At 39.6% G+C, this 17485-nt stretch overlaps 2 protein-coding genes across 15 annotated transcripts in view; one reads left to right on the plus strand and one right to left on the minus strand.

Moving 5' to 3' along the window:
• Window positions 1–17485, minus strand: part of BABAM2 (BRISC and BRCA1 A complex member 2) — a 577548-nt gene that overhangs the window by 444745 nt on the left and 115318 nt on the right. For 3 of the 8 annotated variants that reach the window (XM_055253178.2, XM_055253175.2, XM_055253181.2), the window contains exons 1-3: window positions 12316–12435; window positions 10703–10769; window positions 8464–8615 (exon numbers count right to left, since the gene is read on the minus strand). In XM_055253178.2, the coding sequence (XP_055109153.1) occupies window positions 8464–8591 (128 nt within the window). In that variant the 5' untranslated portion in view covers window positions 8592–8615; window positions 10703–10769; window positions 12316–12435. Of the gene's footprint in view, window positions 1–8463; window positions 8616–10702; window positions 10770–12266; window positions 12437–14380; window positions 14428–17485 lie in introns of those variants that run through there. The other 5 variants (XM_055253179.2, XM_063623863.1, XM_063623865.1 and 2 more) reach the window with 4 other exon arrangements.
• RBKS (ribokinase) overlaps window positions 12531–17485 on the plus strand; it is a 113112-nt gene continuing 108157 nt past the window's right edge. For all 7 annotated transcript variants that reach the window (XR_010117233.1, XM_055253184.2, XM_055253183.2 and 4 more), the window contains exon 1: window positions 12531–12901. Coding sequence is in view for 6 of the 7 variants with exons in the window: in XM_055253184.2 (XP_055109159.2) it covers window positions 12813–12901 (89 nt within the window). In the remaining variant the exon portion in view is untranslated. The remainder of the gene's footprint in view (window positions 12902–17485) is intronic.

Consider the following 17485-nt stretch of genomic DNA (forward strand, 5'->3'; position numbering starts at 1 on the left):
TGGTGGGGGGGTAGGGGAGACAATATCTTTGTCTCACTCCATATTACAGAAAAAATAAATTCCAATTTAAAGACCAAAAAAGGAAACAGGAAAACTTTAAAATTCTTAAAGAAAGATGTGTGACTTCTGGATAGGCCCAGATTTCTTAAAACTCTCTTTCTCTCTCTCTCCCTCACACACACACACACACACACACACACACACACGTGCACACAGGCACATATATTCAAATCTAAAAAAGAAAATACTGTAGAATGTAACTTCATCAAAATCAAAACTCTTGGATGTCAGGAGCACTAAAATAAGAATATATGCCACAGACTTTGTGCAGATATTTGTAATACATGTAATTACCAAAAGATCAGTATCCAAAATATATAAAGAATGCTTTAAAATCTATAGAAATATACAAACAATCCACTTAAAAGATGAACAAAGGATATCCCAAAGGAAGAAACTGAATTGCCAATAAGCATATTAAAAGACTTTTCACCACAATAGCAATCACAGAAGTGCAAATTAAAACCATAATGAGATACCAGGTCGCACCTCATCAGCTTGGCAAAAATGTAAGTCTGACAATATCAAGTACTGGTGAGGCTATACAGAATAGTAGAAACTCATTTCTGATGGAAGGAAATTGATTCAATCTCGCAATATCTAATAAAATAGAAGATGTATACATCTTAAGAGCTAGTAATTCTATTTCTAGGAACATACCTTTGATGAGTAGCTTTCAAATTTTTGATCACACATTATTTTCATTATGAGCCAGCATACACATACTTACTTATTTAACTGAAATGAAAATTCACAAAACAGTGCTAATTCTTACTGTGACACATTTTGAGAGTTTCCATTTTGTTCTCATTCATTTTTTAATGTTGGGGTGACTCACTCAATTGATTTTACAACCACTAATGGGTAAATACACTCAGTTCAAAAAACTGTCCCAGAAAATATTCTCATACATATTTTCTTGTGCACATGTGACAGAATGTTCACTGTGGCACTCTTTGTCAAAAAAATAATTTAAACAGTGTAACAGTCAATCAGTAGAAGAATGAATTTAAAATTAAGGGCATATTCATACAATGGAATACAAAATATCAGCACAAAGGAAAGAACCAAAGCTGTAAAAATCAACACAGATAAATTTCATTAACTTTATACTAAGCAAAATGGGCAAGATACAGATGAATATATATAGTGTATCATTTGTACAAACTTTTTAAACATGCAAAATAATACCGTTGAGGAATATATTTATGTATAATGAATACATAAAGTATGAAGACAGGCGTGGGGAAAAAGGGGAATGAGATCAGGGAAAAGTACAGAAAAGTCAAGTGAACAACTAAATCTAAACTATTAAAAACTGCCCATCTTCAGACGAGATTGGGTGCAATCAAGGTGGTATGGCCATAGACAAAAATTAAACTATTGCCTCCCAGGGCAGCAGCTTCCTTCCAGACACAAGGCTAATAAAGATTCAGATTGCCAGCTAGAGAGACTCATGCAGCCAAACTGAGATCAGTCTTCAAAGCTTACAGCACTCATCCTTTAAAAGTGTTCTATCTATTTAGTAATCAAGTACTTACACTGAGTATCTATTTTTAACTAAGTAATGAAATTCAGAACATGGACAAAAAAATGCAATAGGTAGTTGTGGGCGGATGAGATGTCACAGCAGATGCCCCAAACACAGCCATGTGCCAGTAAGGTTGAGTCACTGCAATATGCTGAAAAAAGATACTGAGGCTCAGCTGCCACAGGTTGCAGTGAGCCCTCTCTGCTTTCCTCACTGTTGTATTTGCCAGGCATCAGTCCAGAATGCTGAACAGACACTTAGACATTTTCAAGATTAGAAAAATCACTAAAAATGACAAAATATGGCATCTTACAAATAGCACATGCTTGTGATCAAATTAACACAGAGCAAAGAACTAATAAACGTTCAGTAAGCTCATGGAGTAATTCCCTAAAATTAATAATTTGGTCCCTTCAGATCTCAGCCTGTATTTTACCTGGAAGAGTAAATCCAGTATTAGATAATACACTTTACTATAATTTCTTTTTTTTTTTTTTTTTTTTTGAGACAGTCTCCCTCTGTCGCCCAGGCTGGAGTGCAGTGGCGTGATCTCAGCTCACTGCAAGCTCCACCTCCTGGGTTCACACCATTCTCCTGCCTCAGCCTCCCGAGTAGCTGGGACTATAGGCACCTGCCACCATGCCCAGCTAATTTTTTGTATTTTTAGTAGAGACAGGGTTTCACCGTGTTAGCCAGGATGACCTCAATCTCCTGACCTTGTGATATGCCTGCCTCGGCCTCCCAAAGTGCTGAGATTACAGGCGTGAGCCACCGCACCCAGCCTACTATAATTTCAAAAATGTCAACTCATTTCAGGGAATGTCATTAAAAAGAATTATGCATAACAGAATGTAAGCAATACACTATCAGGCCAATAAAAATCCTTCCAAACCACAAGAACAAACCACTCTGACCCCCAAAACAAGTAGTTTCTCAAGGAAAACATCTAACTCATTCATTCATCCATTCAAATCCTACTTACTACATTACATGTGAAAAGTACCAAGATAGACCTTAAGGAGGTATAAACATAAATTAAACAAGAACTTGGCCCTTAAGATACTGATGGCCTAGCAATGGAGTTTAGAAACATACATAGTCTTAAGTAAGGTAGAAAAATCTAGGTACCGTAAGAGAAATATACATTAATTGCTATTTAAAAAAAAAAAAAGAAATCTTGCTTCGATTAGGTTCTTGCCTACTTCGCCTATGAACCAGATCTAGAATACAGACACTTAGACCTTATCTCTTCAAGGCCAAGTGGACACATGTAATAAGAGTGGTTCTTGTGACCTTTAAAAATTGTCTCCTTGTTTTATACCTTTTATTTATACCATGTCCTATAGGGTATACCTCTTTCAGTTAATAGAAATTAGACATGTAGATCCTACCTCTCATAACTGTGTCTGCTGAAGATCTAAAAGAAAGGGAAATGCCAAAAGTGACATACCAAAAAGAAGCCATTCTTTTCCCTAACTCTGTCACTGTTTTGTTACAGAAATGAGAAATTCACACTTCGGCTGATGGAAGGATTGAAGAAGGAATTGTTAATGAACTTCTAAAGAACTTCCCTGAATCTTTCAGACAAGGACTACACAAAAGGCATCAATAATGTTCCAGATTAACGAGGCCTTTCACATCATTTTATGAATGTGGGTAGAGGTATTTTTATTTCTTTTTTTAAGCTAAAGAAAGTAAATTCCATACATATTAAATGTCATTAAATGCCATTTCACCTATTTTTCAGGCAGTTAGTCCAGAAAAAGCTAGGACTAGGCCAGACACAGTGGCTTATGCCTGTAATCCCAGCACTTTGGGAGGCCAAGGTGGGTGGATCACCTGAGGTCAGGAGTTTGAGACCAGCCTAGCCAACATGATGAAACCCCATCTCTACTAAAAATACAAAAAATTAGCCAGGCATGGTGGCGGGCGCTGTAGCTACTAAGGAGGCTGAGGCAGGAGAATCGCTTGAACCCAGAAGGCAGAGGTTGCAGTGAGCCGAGATCGCGCCATTGCACTCCAGCCTGGGCAACAAGAGCGAAACTCCGTCTCAGAAAAAAAAAAAAAAAAAAAAAAAAAAAAACGCTAGGACTAGTGGATTCATTTCAAATTTGTCATCAGATCCCACTATTTGCACTTAAATCTTCAACTAAACATTCAGGAATTTGAGAACACCCAAAAGGGAATCTGTGAAAAAGAAGCAACAAGACTTTATGCTGAAAAATGTAATTGGTTTCTCAGGATACTGATACAAAGAGTAAGAATTTCAGGCTGATATCAGTTTACATATACCAGTCACCAGTCTACTAGCCATCAGGCCCCTGTCAGGTCTTCATTACCTCTGAAAAGAATGTCTGTGACATGCTAAAAAAGAAAGATTTATTTCTACTTCCTGTATATTCAGGTCAATGAACATTCCTGGTTGATGGGTTGGTTTTATTTATTTTTTTTTTTTTTGTTTAGAGAAGGGGTCTAGCTATGTTGCCCAGGCTGGTCTCAAACTCCTGGGCTCAAGTGATCCACCTGTCTCAGCCTCCCGAGTAGCTGGGACTACAAGCGTGTACCACCGTGCCCAGCTCAGGTTGTTTGTTTTTTGTTTTTTGTTTTTAATGACAGCTTTACTGAGATATAATTTACATACCATAAAATCACTGTAAAGTGTGCAATTTGATCATTCTTCATATATTCCCAAAGCTATGCAACCTTCACCACTATCTAATTGTACAACATTTTTGTTACTCCAAAAAGAAACCCCACACTCAAGCAGTCACTTCTGATTCCCCCAGCCTCTGGCACCCACTAATTTACTTTGTGTCTCTACGGATTAGACTATTCTGGACACATCACATAAATGGAATCATATATTATGTGACCTTTTGTAATGAGCTTCTCTCACTTAGCACAATGTTTTCAAGGTTCATCATGTACTACGAATCAGTACTTCACTACTTTTTATGGTTAAATAATATTCTATTTTTGATATGTCGAATTTGTTTATCCATTCATCACTTGATGGACATTTGAGTTGTTTTTGCAGGACTTTTGACCTGCAAAAACCTTAGTCATCTAATCTGATTTTTCATTTCAAGGATAAAAAATTGAGATCCAGTGAGAAAATGGGAACTGCCTCTGGCTACACAGACTTAAGACTATCAATGGACATCTGAAATGCCTTCTTTTCTCCAAGCTCACCCCATTCCAATAAAAGAAGAAAATCCTTAATGTGTTTGTTCCTAGCAGTAAAATGCAAGATAGGCTAGGTCCAGAAGACCTGAGGTGTGAAGGAAAAGAAAATAGGATTAGGCACAATCTTGTTGAACCAAAGGAACTTATGAAAAGACCAACAGTTTTAAATCTTCAAAAACACAGAAAAAAAGAGATGAGCACAATGCAGACATAAAGATGCTATTTTTAATCAAAGAAGGAAAGAAACATGAAAGTGTGGGAAAATCCTGAAGAGTTACTCTGAAATATCCAGTGATCCATTTGAAAATCTTTTTATTCTCAGACCCAGAAGAAAAATATACTGATTTAAAGATCCCAGAAAGAGGAAATCAAAGTCAAAACCACAAACTGAGAAGAAATGAGCACAGTAAAGGAAGTACATCACTCTACTTTCTGCATGCCAAAAATTACAGTGAGGGAAACTGGAAAATACCCTTTTGAGATCTGATCTTGATGACTTCAATTAGAGATGGAGTACATCTAAAGAAAGCATTTTGTAATTTAGGAGGCTCCAATCTGTATCTAGATTGTCTATAATAATGTGGAAATTCAGACTGAATGAATCTTATACACAGTCTCTATTTCCGAATCCCCACTTCCTACCACCATTTATAAGCTGGGGAAGTCTGTCTGAGCACCAGGCCTGCTGCTTGACTAAATGGCAAAAATCCTAAACCAGTAAAAAAAAAAAAAACCTAAAAAGTCGCTTTCCAATCCCCGGCTTATCTAAGGATGAGAGTTAATTTATAAATCCCCTAATGTGTATAGTTAACCTTTAGAAGAAAAAAAAAAAGTTATGACTTTCTTCTTATCAACTCCACCAGAGTTCTTTCTACCAAATCCTCTTGCCTCAACAAAAAAGCAGCTAACCTAACACTAGCAAAACGGCTAGCAAATAGTAAATGCTCCGTAAGTATTTGATTAATGAAACTGAGGATAATATCAGATGTTTTCAAAAGCATCCTACTATTCCAAAGAAGTATCTTAGTTTTTTATCTTACCACTAAAGAATGTTAAGTCAGTATTCTTATACCCAAGTCTTTAGCTTAGTCAAACAACAGCAAGGTGTGTAGACGGCAAAAGGCAAAAGAGACTAACAAGGAAAAGGATGAAAGAGAATCAAGAATACAACATTTCTGCTTTTACTGTTGCTGCCGCCACTGCTAACACCCCTCCAAACCCAGCACTGCATGCTTGTCTCAGAGTCCATCCTGTTACCCAAATGATCCCACAACAACCTCATGGCACCGCCATGAATGGAGACACACAAGGGCACCATTCACTGTGACAAGACACTGACATGCACATTGTTTTGCCTCCTGCCAGACTACGGGATGCAGAGAGGGTGCAGACTGAGGACCTTGAAAAATCAGCTTTATGTGACATCATGGTGGACGTGTGTGAAAAGTACTACCCACAGAGACACTGATATGAGCATCACCAGAGATCTTTCACAGAGACCACAAGCTCTCTGTCACCTGGGAAGCAGTGGCAGACCCAGCTGAGCAATGTGGACCCAGTTGGGCACAAGCAGCTCCAGACTCAGCTGGGCACAAGCTGCTGGCCCAGTTGCTGGAGCCTAGTGAAGAGGACAATATGGTGTGCATCCTCTATGACAAGATGTACGAGAATTTCATGGAGGAGGTGGACACAATAGATAATGAGACCTACCAGTGGAAGAAGTGGAAACTTTGACATACCCTAGCCACTAGCCTGAGTGCTGGCTCAACTTAATCCTACCTGGAGCCAGCCCAACCGAGGTAGGGTTCAAGTATGTGATGGATCTAACTCTTAGAGAACAGTTTCTGCAGAGACTAGGCTTCTATCGGCACATCTGGCTGCCAGACTGGGGCCTGGGGCCCTGGCCCAGTGATTCCAGGTGCACCTAAGCGGAGAGAGATGGGAAATGGCAAAAGGTGGATGCCCTTGAAAGGAACAACTCTACCACCTGGAATCTAGGCTGCCCCTACCCCAGCCATCATCTTTGTTGTCTATACTAACCAGACTAGACAACAGTAGTACAGTGTGTGCCCGAGGAGCCCCACTCATTCTAAAGCTAGCTGCCCCTGCCCAAGCCATGGCGCCTTCTTCAGGAGGAGGCCCTGTACCAGGTCAGTGAGATTCCTGGCTGCATCTTTGTTCATATTGACAGCTTCATTTGTGGATGCCATATCCAAGAAGGTACCTCGAGCATGGCCCGTGCAAACTTGCCCTAGTGCCCAATGGCTATGCCTCCCACAAATCCCAGGGTCTGGTGAAATTTCCTCCACCTTAAAAAAAAAAAGGCAACATTTCTAGTAAGAAAGTACTCAAAAATGATGGGGATATGTCAAAAGGACCCAAATGCCACTTGATAGAGCTCTCAATGACAAAAAGCTGGAGCAACTGACCAACAAAATAAATGATAATAATATTTAATTTATAACCCACAGAGGAAAATAAATACCTAAAAATTCATACTGGCATAAGTAAATGACTGAATAAATAAATAACTGAAGGAGAAGGAAGAGTGTTTCTTTATAGTAGAATTCAAATTAATAAATGGGGAGGAATGAGAAAAAGAGAAAAAGCACGCTTAGACAAGGACCAGAGTAGTAATAGTTATAGGCAAGAATCATCCATGGATGCTGAAATTAATGGACAAAAGGATGATGAGAAACTGGATATTTGCAAAGTCTCAAAGCATCACTCAGCAAAATACAGTACTTAACTAATTACAAGGAGAAAAATCAGTTAACTTTACAGTGATCACTTAACCAAGTTATCAAAGTTAACTTAGTAGTAAAAAGGCATATGGATATCATATATTCCCTGATCTGATGCATTGAGGATGGTACAACAACACATCCGTACTACACTTGGGGAAAAAACGTATTTTTCACTCTAATGAAAAGAAAACATTAGACAAACCCATGTGGGTGCACGTTTTACAAAATAAGTAGCCAGTACTCTTTAAAAGTGTCAAGGTCATGATAGGCAAAGAAAACTTGAGGAAATGTCACTGTTGGGGAGACTAAGGAGATATGATGATTGGATCCTGGAACAAAAAAAGGCATTAATGGAAAGACTGGCAAAATTCAAATAAGACCTGTAGAACAATTAACAATATTATAACAATGCTAATTTCCTGTAGTATTTTTGTAGCTCTTTGTAAATCTAAATTTGTTTCAGGAAAAAAAATCTGTTTTTTAATGCAACATTTCTAGGTGTGAGATCTTGCTGTTTCAACCCCATTGTGAGAAATGACCCATTTTGGCTATTATAATTTTCATATTAAGAGAGTTTACCAAATGGTATCAGATTCAGAATATGTTTGTTGCTGGACTGCAGCAAACACAATAAGAAAACAAGCCAATGAATGAAAAACACACTTTTAAAACTCTGACAGCATGCTCTTCACAAAGAAAAAACATAAAAAAAGACATGAACATTCTAGTCATAAAACAATGGCCCACAACACAAATAAAATAACCTGAAACATAAAATGTCAAGAACTGAACAAAACCAACTGAATCAACATATGATGAGATGATGACTTGGTGGGTTTCTGTGGTGGTCAATTTTTATGAGTCTGGTAAGGAAGGGCTGTCATTAGGTAAAGGTTGAATTGGTTCTGGTACATTCACTGAATTCATTCTGGTACATACCCAGATTTCAAGTCAGTTATCCTCAAACAGTTTGTAGCATCCAGTCCCACTTTTCCATTCCGGACCACACTAGATATGAAAGGGGAGAGCATTGGAGATATTCGGTTCAAGGCCACTTCTGGGGACATTTTAACTTCACTTGTAAATCACCACTGAAAGCAGAAGGAAAGAATAATGATCAGGGCTTACAAATGGACTAGATACAACACGCTGCCTGAAAACTGGACAGCATACAGCAGTTCCTCTTGCATGAACAAACAATTCATTTCCCATCTCTAGCGCAGCCTCTTCCAATGATCCTCCAGAAGAAACCACCTCGCTGCTGCTCAGCTACTCAAGACTGGGACTACATCACTGCTTTTCAGGAACAGAAGGAACTCCTGAAATACAATTCCTTCTTCCTTCCCAAAGCTGATTTCTACACTGCCACACTCTACTCAAAGTGGTCCCACTCTATCTCACAACTGACTCGTTCTACTTTAGCTGAGTCCAAGGAGCCCTTGCTAACAATTCTCTATCCCAACACAAAAACACACACATCACTGAGTTAGCAATCTCTCCCTGTGTGTCCCCACAAGGAGTAAAAACTTGATGGATAATACCATATAAAACTCTACAACAGGTTGACCTGCTTGAAGCTATTACTTACTAGAAATTATTTACTGCTGATATATCTTTCTTTCTTTTTTTTTTTTTTTTGAGACAGAGTCTCACTCTGTTGCCAGGCTGGAGCGCAGTGGCGCAATCTTGGCTCACTGCAAACTCCGCCTCCCGGGTTCAAGTGATTCTCCTGCCTCAGCCTTCCGAGTAGCTGGTACTACAGGCGCATGCCACCACACCCAGCTAATTTTTGTATTTTTAGTAGAGACGGGGTTTCATCAGGTTGGCCAGGATGGTCTCGATCTCTTGACCTCATGATCCACCCACCATGGCCTCCCAAAGTGCTGGGATTACAGGTGTGAGCCACTGCGCCCGACCTACTGCTGATACACCTTTCTTAATACCTTTCCATCCACAGTGTAGTATAACTACCTGCTTACGTGATCTCTTCCCTGCAGGGACTATGTTTTGAATCCCCAGGGTTTAACAGAAATATCTGGCACATGCTAAATACTCAATAAACATTTTTTAATAAATAAATGAGTAAGGGGACAAAAGTTAGAGAAATATTTCAGTATGGAGAGAAGATAATGTGCCCCCTCCCCAAAATTTGGTAGGGGAATAGATATAACAAAATCCAATGGACAGATATAGCAAAAATCTACATGACAATTAAATTATGAAAACATACACCTATGCAGCTATCAAGCAACACAGACTAACATGGATCTTAAGATATTTGACTTTAAGGCACTAAGTCCTTACACTTAAAACCACAAAAGTAGAACCAATACATCATATCTAAATTATCTGGAAACTCATAGGGCTGGGGGAGGGAGTACAAGAATTCTTCTTAATAGATTTCTAAATGAAAGCCTCTTCCTTCAGAGGAACAAGTTGATTCAAATGATCATTTCCCTCCTCAATTTTAAAGAATAATGCCACATCAAAAGAAAATTAATTTCCAGCAAGTTACCAGTAAATGATGCTCTGGTTCTAGTTTTCATACATTATACCACATGAAAACTTACAAGTCCTTGCTAAAATAAATGTTGAAAAGTAGAACCTGTTTCAGTTTATTATTTCAGATAGTAAATAATAAATTTATTTGCTAATTTATAGCTCAAAAAATAATAACACTTTGACCCTATATAGTGATGACAACCAGAAGTATCTTCGAGATTAACACCTTTATATTCATACTTCATTCCAAAATCATCCTTTTTGTAAATATAAAACAAGCTCTTCTTCTGACCACTTAACAGATGACCGCCCCCTGACTATTCTCTCATTTCAAAGTAAGACTAAACATCTAACACTGTACTACCAATCATAAAAATCATGTACTTTTTTAAACATTTTATCACTTATAAGGAGCATCCATATATATTACTGCAGTTGATCTTCACAAGCCTGAGGTAGTAAAGAATTTTAATTCCCAGTTTGCAGATAATATGGGTAATTATTATAATTTCATTCTGAACAGTATACTAATCCACATAATTTTGAAGCCTATTTTTTTTCTATTCGCCAACATTTCCACCTTCATGTCTATGTCACAATTCTTGAAGGAATGTTTATCAAAGTCATATGCTAAGTACAAATATACCCATCTTATAAAAAAGCAAAAGGGTCTCACCTATATTACAGAATTGTTCTTCTGTGTTTTTTCCCCACAGTACCTATTATTACTTTATCTCTTGTTTCTGCAAAAGAAGGAAACAGAACCAACACATTCTAGACATCTATCTACCCATTATCAGGCATTATATTACTCATCTCTATCTGTAATTTCATTTACATCCCCCCAACTTTGTTCCCTGAGAACAATAATTGTTCCCATTTGACAAGTGGAAGCTAAAGAAACTTGACAAATAGAAAATTAAAGCTCAGCAAAATAAAGTAACTTGTTGAATGTTGGAAGCTGGAGGATCAGAATCCGAATCCGGATTCTCCAAGTCCACTATACCCATCTTTCTCTCGAATAAACATTGGTAACTTGTATCACCAAAGAGAAAAGCATCAAGGTGATTTTGTAAAGCGTGTATCTTATAAAATATGAACAGACAAAAAGTAACAAATTTAAACAAATGATTGCTTTACCACTAGAAATAAACTGGACTATTGCTGGCCTACTGCTGAACCTGGTCTGAGTGATTCACTAGTCAAATGTTAAAGGGAACAACCTTGCTCTAGAAGCCAAACCATACTAAGTGACAACAATACATTCTAATTCAGCAACGGTCGTGACTTTAGGATGACACCTTAGGGAATGAGTTCTCTTTATTTCCAGGGCAGCCATAATACTATTTTTTGACAGTGCAAGGTTTCACGCAGTAGTAAAATCTATTTCAACCACGAGGAGGTGTGACTTCTCTAAAAAAAAAAAGGGGGTGGGGTGGGGAGTGGAATACAATGACTCCAAAATCAGAGGTCACTTAGCCAAAAACACTGGTCCTTTGGTGTAGTGAACCGGGTACATGGACAGGCAGTAACCGCCGGTAGTAACTCTTACGCATGGCAGCACTATAATACACCCCAGATATACAAATATTTACGGTGGTCAGAGTCCCCTGAATGCTACTCCTGCAATTTGTATTTCCTGATTTTGACGTATTGCAAAAGGAAAATGCAAAATTACAATTTTTGCAAGGGTCTGCTACCCCAAAATAAAGTTACAAAAGGTCCTTTGATGAGAGGCCTGGGGATTACAAAGACGTCTAAAGCACCATCCAGGTTCTTGCAATTAAAATGAGATGACAAACACGGAAACATGTGCCCTGCTGACGTCATGGAACGGAAAGGGGTGGCATCCTGCTGCGTCACGTCGACGTCATACAGCGCACGAGGGAAGTTACACTGGGGAAGCAATTTCCCCCAAGGGGCAACATACGAGAAAAACAAGTTAGCTCAGACCCGAAGAATGACCACCCCACGCTAGGGGACGTCTTAAAAGGGACACTCTCCCCTCTTCCAAACTGTATGATTCCCCTCATCAGGCAACAAGGAACTAATACTCGGGGTTTACAGGGACCAGGGGATGGGCCAGATATGGAGAAAGAGACGCCTCTGGCCTTGGGGGCTCGTTCTTGAGGGGATCAGCGTGATGGGGATGAGAAGGGCATCTTTGGAACGGGGGCCTTCCCTATAGGAAGAGGAGGCGAGTCCCCTGGCCATATTTAAACCACAGTTCTCCACGCCACCTGTGCGACTCGGGATCCAACCTCCCCGCACCAGCCCCAGTCCAGGTACCTGGAACTTAGTCCGATCGGTAACCGGCGACTACGTGGGGTACAGGTACCCGAGCGCGCCCCCGACCGACGCACCGACCTGCGCGCGCGCCGCGGGCAGGATGCGTGCGCACTCCCCGGACGTCCCGCCCCGCCCCCTCTGCGGCCCCGGAGCTGGGCGGCGTGCGCGCCCCCGCGCCGCGCCGAGCCGGGCGCTCGGAAAGGCGTCCCCGCGGTGCCTGACAGTTCCTTCCTCAGCGCCTGCCCAGTGAGTGGCGAGGAGCGCGGAGTCTCGCCATATCAGGAGGGCCCTGTTACGTGAGGCTGTGCACGGAGACTATTCCAGGAAGAAGAGGGGACACTTGGTGGGCGGGGTGATTTCGGGCAGTCAAGTGGGCGACCCGCGTAGGCATCTGAAAGGCCCGCGTCGTTAGGGAGGGCAGGAGTGGCGTCTCTGGTTACGGGGTCGGGCAAAGGGCAGAGGTTACCGTCCAGGTTGGACAGCAGCGCCGTTGAGCGATGGCGGCATCTGGGGAACCCCGGAGGCAGTGGCAAGAGGAGGTGGCGGCGGTGGTAGTGGTGGGCTCCTGCATGACCGACCTGGTCAGGTTAGTCTGGGGCCACTCAGTCTGCGGCTCGGGGGAGGAGGCGTGCCGTGCGCTATGCGCCCAACGGGCTGGGTCTCCAGGGATAGACAGTGCTAGCTTTGAGTATGAGCTGCAGGTTTTGGAAGCCCTCAGCCTGTCTTCCTGGCATGAAAGAATTTGAGTCTGTAAAGGTAAATCTCAGGGGAGGGGACGTAAGAGGCCAGGGTTTAGTGAAACCTCTAATATTACTCAAAGCGCTCCCCAAAGACCTGCCCTCCAAAGATTTGCACCCCCAAAGACCTTTCTTGGCCCGGCTGCTGAGCCTTTCCCCAAACGAGCCAGGGAACTTTGCCCACGTCATTTTACCTCCGAGAATGTGCCTACCTCACAGGGTTGTTGTGAGGACTAAATGAAGTAAAGTGTTTTGTCAAGCGTAACTATCCAAATTGGGTATTCGTCTGAGCTTATTGTATAAAATAATGAGTTGAGCAGAAATCAAAAAGACTGTCACCTTTCACCATGTTGATTGTCAGCATTACTGCAGTATTTTATATTTACAGCGTATTTTTCAGCAAGCCAAGTATGAATCAGAATAAAAACATGAACACAGTATTTACAACCTCTAAAAACTATGATCAAATTATGATAGAAAATATGCCAAATGAAAATTGTTAAGTCAGTAAGATTGAGTAGACAGATTCTTCTGATTTGTCTTTTTTTTTAAATTAAGGTAGCTTTTCTGATTACAAAAGTAATGTATGTTCATTGTAAAAGTAGTAATAAATTCAGATATTCCAAGAAAATCCTACCACTCCAATTACTGCAGTTCAGTCTTTTGATGAATATCTTTTCAGATGTAATGCTACTTTATGTTATAAAAATGATCAGGTATACTACAGTAACACCTCATTTGTCCTGAAATGTTGCTTTTCCAAAGGGTAATAGAGAACATGGAACTAAACAAAAAGGCCTTGGGGCAATCAAAATAAGTCACCAGATTGCTGCACCAAACCACCTGTATTCTACTCAGAAGATAGGTCTAGGGTCCTCATGTAACCAATTTAACCTTACCTTAAAATATTTATAAGCTGTGTTACCAAATTTTCACTGAGATTAGAAAGGTGGGAGTTAGAGAGAGGAGACACTGCTAGAGGCAGTTATAGTGACTGATGAAAACTTGAGGGTGAGTAGGAGACTGCGTAACAAGAAGAAGCAACAAAAGAATTTTAAATACCAATGACCTTTATTTTTCCACAACTATTAGAACTATTTTGTCAGACACTGTGCCAAGATAAAAATACTTTACTTTGGTGACAGAGCATAAAATTGAATCTAGTTGGAGACATTTGTTGAAGAGGCCTGTACATCTTTTTCTAGAGCAAGAGTCAGTAAACTTTTCTGTAAAGGGCCAGATGGTAAATATTTTAGGCTTTGCAAGCCATATATGGTCAAGGTCACATTTTTTTAACAACATTTTTTAAATGTAAAAACCATTCTTACCTCCCAAGCCTTACAAGAACATCCTGCAGGCCATAGTTTGCAGACACCTGTGTAGAAAGAACATCACTGTGTTTACAACACAATATAGCAATTGATTTTACTGGTGATGACTCTTTTCAAGAAAAGGTTGTATGGTACTTAATAAATTTTGTACAAAAATAGAGCATGTATTTCACTTTAGAAAAAGTTTCATCAAAAATTCATAAAGTTTAGTTACATAAAGGAATAAACCTTCAGTAAACCTTCATCTAAAATGATTCATTCCATGGGAAATCCACCTAGCTAAATGTTTACCATGATTTTATGTGTGAAGTGGCAGAAGAGTAAGAAAACTAAAGTAGACTGGGCGCAGTGGCTCATACCTGTAATCCCAGCACTTTGGGAGGCCAAGGTGGGCAGATCACCTGAGGTGAGGATTTTGAGACCAGCCCAGCCAACAATGGTGAAACCCCATCTCTACTAAAAATACAAAAATTAGCTGGGCATGGTAGCTGGCGCCTGTGATTCCAGCTACTCCGGAGGCTGAGGCAGGAGAATTGCTTGAACCTGGGGGTGGAGGTAGCAGTGAGCCAAGATCGCGCCATTGCACTCCAGCTTGGGTGACAAGAGCAAAACTCCGTCTCAAAAAAAAAAAAAAAGAAAAGAAAAGAAAATTAAATTTTCTCATACATCCTACCTGAATAAAAGTGTCAGGGTTAAAATTCAGAGCTACTTCCTTGTTACCAAACTGAGAGCTTTCTGTGAAGCTTCACCATCAGATACTAAAAATAACTGTAGTACTTTGTGGGGTGGGGTAGGGCAGTGGTATCAAAGGCCCAGTTTAGCATCCGTCAGGGTTTTAAAATCTTATTTCAGAGCTAGAAAAATTTGGGAATTATTTATTCTAGTCCTTCAGTTTTTAGATAAATAAACTGAAGCCCAGAGAAGAATTTCTCCTCTTGGCCATTTTCATTCCTTCATAAAATATCCAAGTTTCTTCTCTTCACATGAATCAGTAAAAATTTTACTAATGATTAGCAAAATCATTAGTAAAATCATCAGTAAAAAATCATTAGTAAAATCATTAGTAAAAATTTTATTCCCGTATAGACTCTCTCTACTAATTCCCACAGCTTTTCAACAAACTTTTCATGATCTCATATTACTTACGACACTGAAGATCTTTACAGAAATCTGAGTATAGGATTTTCATTTAAAACCCTGCATCTGTGATAAACTTGAGTGCAACTTTTCTAGTTACAGTTAGTATCATGATTATATTAGTTATCTACTGCTGCTGTAACAAATTACCAAACTTAATAAGTAATGCAAGTTTATTTTTTTACAGTTCTGGAGGTCAGAAGTCTGATACAGGTCTCACTGGGCTAAAATCAAGGTGTCAGCAGGGCTGGGCTCCATTCTGGAGACTCTAGAGGAGGATCTGTTTTCTTTCCTTTTCCACCTTCCAGGGCCTGCCCACATCCTTGGCTCATCGTGGCCCCTTCCTCCATCTTCAAAGCCAGCAATGGTTGTTCAGGTCTTTCTCACATCACATCACTCTGACCCCCAGTCTTCTGGCTCCCTCTTCACCATTATAAGAACTCTTGTGATTACATTAGGCACAACCAGATAATTCAGAATAATCTCTTTATTTTATGGTGGCTTATTAGGAACCTTAATTTCCCCTTGCCATGTAACAACATATTCACAAATTCTGGGGATTTGGATGTGGACATCCTTTGGGAGAGGGGAGCAGAGAGTATGTTATTTTTGCTACCACAGTGGTTAAGCTTGAAGTAAAAAATCCTACAATACTTAGTTCTCAGAGACTCTTTGAAGCCTATCATTCTATCCTCACATTTTACAAGTGAGATAAGGAAGAGAGCTTCAATGACTTACTCCAAATCACACAGCCAGTAAGTGGCATAGTAAAGGCTACTACCCAGGTCTCCCAATCCTCACCTTTCTTTTTTATTTTTTTAAATATATATTTTCTATTTTTTATTTTTTTAAAGATGGGCTCTCACTATATTACCCAGGCTGGTCTTGAACTCCTGGGCTCAAGCGATCCTCCTACTTGGTGTCCCAAAGTGCTGGGGTTATAGGCGTGAGCCACCGTGCCTGGCCCCAATTCTTACCTTTCCATTATATCATTCTACCTCTAACTCTGACTAGTGTTTATTGCCCTTTTCATCTACAGTACATTTGATAGCTTGTAGTCTGTACATTCATTGTTACCTTTATAAACTGATAAGGAATAACAACTAAGGATTTATAATTTTCAAGTCTAAAGATAGTATCTTTATTACTGTGCCTTATTCCTAAATTTAACTGTAACTAGCCTGGACACCCATGCCTATTCTTTAGTATCACTTCAGAAATAAAACTGCTTCAATAACTAAGCCCTTTTGGATGGCATCCAAGCCCAACTTACTTTATATATTACATTACTGTGGGCCAGACACTGCTAATTCAATCAATGAATAACCTTTTTTTCATTTCTAATTTCAGTCAGCTATGAATAGTAAGTCCTATGTAGTAATAATTTTTAAAAATCATTAGCTCATGCAGCATGGCAAACAATTGAAATTATTTAATACTCACATTTTTCTCATTATCCTCTTCCTTCTTGAACACTGATCTCTAAAGTTACACATTACAAAGACACAAGAAATCAACCCTGGTCTTATGGGGTATAAAGTCAAAGATTTTCCAAAGACAGATTTCCACAAAAAAAACAACAATGTGTGAATATTTTTAGACGTTAGGCTCATAGGCCTTTGTTAATCATGCTTTCATTAGTAATCCTTATTTTTTATGACCTGTATCACCCATTTTTTTAATTATTCATTCAAGAAATATTTATTGAATTTATACTATGTGCCAGGCACTTCCCGATGTGCAGAGGATACAGCAGTGAAAACACAGACAAAAATCCCTGCCTCATGAAGTTTACATTCTAGTAAGACAGTATCAGTAGAAATAAGTTAATTACATAGCATGTTAGATAAAAGCTAAGGAGAAAAATTAAACATGTAAGGAGGGATGGGAATAGGAAGTTTAGATGACTGGCTTCAGAAAGCCTCACTGAAAAGGTCATTTAGAGTAAAGACCTAAAGGAGGAAA

This window comes from Symphalangus syndactylus, chromosome 18 (assembly GCF_028878055.3).
Source record: "Symphalangus syndactylus isolate Jambi chromosome 18, NHGRI_mSymSyn1-v2.1_pri, whole genome shotgun sequence".
NCBI lineage: Eukaryota > Metazoa > Chordata > Mammalia > Primates > Hylobatidae > Symphalangus > Symphalangus syndactylus.